This window comes from Mercenaria mercenaria, chromosome 7 (assembly GCF_021730395.1).
Source record: "Mercenaria mercenaria strain notata chromosome 7, MADL_Memer_1, whole genome shotgun sequence".
In the NCBI taxonomy this organism is placed as follows: domain Eukaryota; kingdom Metazoa; phylum Mollusca; class Bivalvia; order Venerida; family Veneridae; genus Mercenaria; species Mercenaria mercenaria.
Window position 1 is genome coordinate 4,040,698 of NC_069367.1, and position 6,454 is coordinate 4,047,151.

At 33.0% G+C, this 6,454-nt stretch overlaps 1 protein-coding gene across 1 annotated transcript; it reads left to right on the top strand.

The window, feature by feature from the left end:
- The first annotated feature begins 1,328 nt into the window (after nt 1-1,328).
- LOC123556103 (uncharacterized) lies at nt 1,329-6,395 on the top strand. The gene is made up of 6 exons (XM_045346702.2): nt 1,329-1,367; nt 1,776-2,160; nt 2,656-2,754; nt 3,003-3,320; nt 3,570-3,905; nt 5,276-6,395. Exons 1-6 carry the CDS (start codon nt 1,329-1,331, stop codon nt 5,449-5,451), a joined length of 1,353 nt encoding a protein of 450 aa, XP_045202637.2. The 3' UTR covers nt 5,452-6,395.
- The last annotated feature ends 59 nt before the right edge of the window (nt 6,396-6,454 follow it).

Genomic DNA, 6,454 nt, shown 5'->3' on the forward strand with positions numbered 1-6,454 from the left:
ATATTTTTAAGAATTAAGATCCGTTGAAAGCAGAATCTAAGAATTCAATAAACGCGATGTTGCATTTACTGAAACCCATGTAGATGAAAACCGATACAACAAACATTATAATCAAATTGTTGTTGCTTTTCTAGTGTTGTTCTTGTGATACTTGTAACATGTCTAAATGTGGAATTCTGCTCAACCTAGGGCTATAGGGCTTGGACGGGAGCTTACATTTCCAATGCCGCTCACGAACAGGCTCAACCGAACAGAGCCAGCAGCATATTTATTTTTTGTCGTGTTCGGAGATCTGTGTAGTTTTCTTTTTTTTCTTTCATCTTCTGTATTGGTGTAATCGTTGACAGAATGTTCCATGTTCCATGCTTGTTTGATGATGTTTGTTGTTCTTTTTTTTTGCATTTGCGATTTGTTTATTGGAATTGAATGTTGCGATTAGCTTGAAAATGCCGAAATATTGGAAGTGGCGTTTTTTCTCGTTATTCTGTGCTATTACCCATCACACTACATTTTCTGAAACTTGTAGGGCGAGAATACGGTGGAAAATGTGCCATTTGTCATTGAATCGTCACAAACTGAAGACTGTCAAACCCATGAAACTATTAATTCAACAATTTTGACTACAAATGATATGAACGGGGCTGAGTTGCAATGTTTGATGGATGAAGATAATGGAAAGAAGCAAAAGAAAAGCGTTCTTTTGAATGTAAAGACGACAACTGGTATGCAATAATGCTAAGATAAGTTCTAAAAACAAAAGAGAGTTTGAATACCATTTTCCCGACAGTTTTTAAGTATTCTTTAATATATTTCTTCCAACTCAAAGGTAGTAGCTTGTATATATCACAATGTACCTTACTTTATTAAAATTATTGTCGGGATGCCTAGTACTTGAATTTTATATTTAAGTTACAGTACCTAGAAATAGAAAATAAATGTCTTTTAAAGGCGTACGCTAGAATTCCCTGTATATGAGATGGGTGAAAATTTTCCCAATAACAGAATTTCTTTAAACTTTGGATATTGAAGGACAATCATCTAAGAAACAAAAATATGCAATAAAAATCATAGGTCACCGGTATCGAAAAAGAGTTATCTGCCCTTGAAAACGTCATTTTTGGGTGAAATGCCGTTTTCAAGGGCAGATAACTCTCTTTCGATACCGGTGACCTATGATTTTTATTGCATTTTTTTGTTTCTTAGATGATTGTCCTTCGATATCCAAAGTTTGAAGAAATTCTGTTATTGGGAAAATTTTCGCACCAAATTCTAGCATACGTCCTTAATGGTAATGATTATGTGTGTATAATCATTGGAGATTAGGCTAAATGAAAACAGGAATCATGAAGCCACGAGAAACCAAACAGGTATTATTGAAACATTCATCTTGCATATGTATAGCTGATAAAAAAAATTATATAAACATTATCTATCATAGAATTTTCATTTTAAATTTGAGTATAAGTTTTGATGTCTGTAAAATTGTTATATTTGTCTAAGGTGCAATGTATGCCTATTTTCCAAATTAAAACTGAAACTAGACTGTGCAATTATGTTAAATTTGTATAGAGTATTGAATTTCTATAACAGTAAAGGAATACAATAAATTAATGAATCTTTATTTCATAGCAGACGTTCAGATATTTTTTAAGTCAAAAAGTTGTATTGGGTATAAGCATTTAGCATTTGTTGTTTTATTTCATAATAATAAATAGTTAGATTTCTTTTCGGTACAGTTAGGTAGCATGTTTTTCTTACATAATGCTTTTTTTCAGAGAATGACTCAATTATTTACTTTATCGCTTCCAGTGAGAATATCGACATCATCGCCTACAGTTGATATAGGCAGTACGGCCAACATGACTTGCGAACTCGACCATATCCGTGGCTGGAGTACCATAGAGATCCTTAAAAATTGTAGTAACACGGAGTTCATCATTGCCTCTTTACAAAATAACCAGAGTGAATCGAATTTCACAATAGAAAAACATATCAGTCTGTCAGAAAAAGATTTTGCTTTGTCGTGGGCAAAACTAGTCTTACATTTCAAGAACGTTACGTGCAGCGATGCCTGTGGTCAAGGTGGTGAAATTGAATACATGTGTGCAGTGAAAATTGGAGACAGTTGGGTGACAGGATCTGTGAAACTAGAATTTCAATGTTGGTTTTACCTTTAGTTTGTGTTATTTTATGCAATTTTGAAAACAGAAACGCCCTAGATACACATATGCAAACGTCCGTGGTTGTTTTTATCATAAGTGCTTCATACTAAGTTCAAACAATAACCCAATGATAAGTGTCACAATATAGAACCAGAATAACAATAGTCTCGAAGTTACTTAAGATATGCATTTAAAATTCTATCATTCAAGTAATTGTTTACATTATGTACATACGAACATATTGCTATGACTCTAGTTTATTTAAATTTGTTTTCAGCGAAGCCTTCAACGCCAGTACTTTCAACAAAGCAAAACAAGTTTTACCGTGGACAGGAAGCGGTTATAAAATGCACCGGAAATGTCGGTATACCTACACAAAATATGATTATGAAAATTAATTCGACCGAACTATCAAAACGCGAGTTGGATTCTGAAGTAAATCTCGACAAGGACACGTGTGCAAATATTCAGACTATTACTTATACATTTTTAGTTACCGATGACAAAGATGGCGTTTTATACCATTGTGAAACAAGCTATGAGAACGTATCTAAAAGATCTAATGTGGAAACTATTAATGTGACAGATCCAAGTACGTATTCCGCCTCTCTTGGTTATGATTTACGTCTTTTCCATAATCAGTATCCACGTATTTGTAATCAGCTTTGTGTTTTCTCCTCTATTGCATTTGATAACGTTTTGTTTCTTGTCTGCATGTAAATTATTCAAATAAGAATTTAGATGTAGTTGATACGTCATATAACTGCAACCCCTTATCAAGTCACTGGGAAAGTCTACCTTTATGTTTTATTGAATGCATATTTTTCTCAAATGTTTCAGTATTATATTTCTCTGATGAAAGCAAGACGGCAATTGTCGGAAGCAGCAAGGTTATACAGTGTATCCTTACCTCAACGATGAACATGACATATATTGTTATCAGTAAATATAACAGTGAAATCTGTAATGTCAGTAGCACTGGCGTTGGGTCTTGTTCACGTATTGGGTTTTCAGCATATGGAATGTTTTCTCACGATGATACTATATTTAACACGACAGTGAAATTCGAGAACGTATCTTGTGACCACTACGGCACTTATACATGCAGAGCTGTTGGCACTGCAATTTTCAAAACTTCAATGGAATTCCTAGTAAAATGTAAGAAAACTTACATAATAAGTTTACTTTTCTTTTTGTTTTACTTTAATGTTGATGCAGTTGAAAATATTTTACCATGGTCATAACCATTCGATCGTCATGGAATTTGAAAAAGTAACATTTCCAGTTCTTAGGAAGACGGTAATTTATATTAAGAGAATAAGCACATAATGTGTATCGCTATATACATTTTAAATGTGAAATATATTGCATCATACAGAGTTGTAAAGATGAATGATTACTTTACAGCAATACAAACTGTGCCGGAACTACGCCTGTCAACAACGCTTGTGGAAGACCAGAAAGCGGAATGGGAAGATCAGCTTAAATGTACTGCCAAGTTAGGCTATCCCGAAAAAAGAAGACGACTGGAGGTTCAAATAAGGTTAAAGAGCTCCGACGTTTTTAAAGCATACGACACATTGATAAAAGAAGGCGGGGACTGCAGGCAAAATGCCTCGATCTATCTAAGACAAGCAGTGTTTAGAAAAGAACACAACGGCTCGACAATTAGATGTGTTATTCTTGATAACGAGGATGAAGTGATCGCAAACAGCACTGAAAAAGAATTAAAGTTATTGAAAAGTAGGTACCTATTAAACTTATCTGGTTAAAAATGTGACAAGTTAACCAAATGGTCTATATTATTTGAACCCGTAATTTTACATTGCGTGCATTTGGCTGTTAAGTAGGACGATAAACGCAGATAAGACACAAAGTAAAGCCTTTAATGTTTATCATAAAGAATTAATTGAAACATTATCCTTAGTATTTTGTCAATCATGACAGCTTAATTTACACACACTATTCAATTTCCTATAATTATCTATTACAAATTGTTTGGTTTAACGTCACACCGACACAATTATAGTCCATATGGCGACTTTCCATCTTTGATGTTGGAGGAAGACGTAGTGCCCCTCCATGAATTATTTTATCAAGTGGTGGTGGTGGGGCTGCATCTGTGTAGAATCACCTTATATAAGCAAGCCGGATGGCTTCCCGGCAGGAAGAATTCAACGCCCTGATCGAGGCTCGAACACAAATAGGGGATAGGATATAACTAACTGCATTTGTTGATTCTCAACATGGTGTGTACTCATGTTTTATGCAACGTCTTTACATTACGGGCTTTAATGTTTGTTGTGTAAATGCATATATTTACTCATTCCACTATTTCTGTGAGTGTTGTATGGACAGCTCCGTTGTTAAGACTTGGTTTTTCCTAATAGATGTTTGTTCTATTTCTTTTGAAATTAATACGCATCTTAATTCAAAAATCAAAATATTAACAGCCATCACATTATTCTGTTATATTTAAGATCTTTTATGCAACTCATTATTAAAACACTTTATTCAATATCATAAAAGTTGAAATAAAGGATATTACATGAATACCTATAATACTAAAACTATTGAATAAGTTGAATAAAATAATAAATTTCAAGGCTCTGTCGTGCATATTCTCAATTTTAATTCAACAGGTTTGATAATTTCAATGTGGGAAGACACAAAAATAGTCTTTAATTCGCATGTAAGCTCTTCCTGCTAAAAACAAAGTCAGCGGCAAAGCTTTATTACACTGGTGTATTATCAAGTTTACGTAATGGCTTTATTTAATTCCTACGACATCAAAACATGTCATAAAATTGTTTTTCTGCAGATTATTTTGATTGCAAGCAAACGTCTATACGTATTACACTAAAATTATTCTGGTTTCGATAAAAAATCCAACAATTAAGGAATTCAAATAATCTATCTCATGACTTTTAGCATTGCTTATTTGTTATTATCACTTGTCTAATGGAAAATGTTTAATAGTTAGATTTGTATTTGGTATCTATTTTACTGTATTGTCAATTAGTTTATTATTCTTTGCCGATCTTTAAAAATTTTATATTTATTTTTGTTATATCATTACTGTATTATCATTTAATTTGTTATTGTCTCTGCAGATATTTGTCAAGCTGAAGGTAATATATTGTATGACCTTCATCCGTACAGCTGTCGACGATACGTCGAGTGTGGTGGAGGACGTTTATACGACCGTGAATGTGCTGAAGGATCGTGTGCTTCACTTGATGATCCTGATTTTATATGTGGTAAATATGATTGTAATGGGTGCCGCTAGTACTGTTACAGATATGAACGAAACCTACTTTATGTCGTGAAGTGACAATAATTTCGTCTCAGTAAAAGTGCAAAAGTATAACACATTGTTTTTACAGTTAACATAAAGTGAAAATTGGTCTGTTTGTATCTGAATAAGATAAGATAATATCAATAGCATATATTTATGTTCGCCCTTTTTAACATTCGTTCCGTTGAAATTTGCTTGAAAATCCAAAGAAAAGGTTAAAAGTTATGACAACGTCGCTCAGTGATAACAGGACACTGTTCCGATAACACTCTCTTGTGATCAAGGAGAAGATTCCTCAGATGCGATTACAGTTAATTCAACTGTTCGAGTTTGAATGAAGTGGATAAGATACAACCAGATATTTGCAATTCTGAAAATGTTAACAAACGGAAATTATATATATATAAGAAATTCCGATTATGATCTGCAAATGAACATGAAAGTAATTCCTTCCGTCTTCCATTTCGCATGAACCTCAGAAAAAAAGTTAATTATCTTAAATCATCAAGTATTAAAAACGCACTGGGAGCATTTAAATACATCTCAATATCTTATTGCTTAGTTATGATCTGGACGCCATTTTATTTTAGCTTTGTGAAATAACCTGAGTCACGACATACTTGTGTGTTTTTGTTAAGGTATTTTCAGTTTGCTTCAAAATATTTTGCAGATGTACTCAGAATCATTAAATGCTTTTTATATAACAAATTTTACATGCTCTATATTGTTTGCATGAATTATTCCATTGTTGTTTTATAATTTTCTTATGTACTTTTATTTATTTTGTTATGTACTACTTCTCAAACTTTATTGTGATAGATATATTCTGTGTTACTGTAGTTTTCAAAATAGCATGGAAATAGCTATGTAACGTATGTATTTCTTCTCTTGATTTGAGAATTGTACAGTGATGCCCTTAACTCCAATCTTGCCTCCTCCCCATCCAGAATCGCGGCATTAATAAATCTTACACTTACTTATTAAATTTAAACAA

Coding starts and splice junctions, on each gene's coding strand:
- LOC123556103 (XM_045346702.2), top strand. CDS start 1,329: ATGAAAACAGGAATCATGAAGCCACGAGAAACCAAACAG. Junction 2,755..3,002: donor TATTAATGTGACAGATCCAA/GTACGTATTCCG, acceptor CAAATGTTTCAG/TATTATATTTCTCTGATGAA. Junction 3,906..5,275: donor AGAATTAAAGTTATTGAAAA/GTAGGTACCTAT, acceptor TTGTCTCTGCAG/ATATTTGTCAAGCTGAAGGT.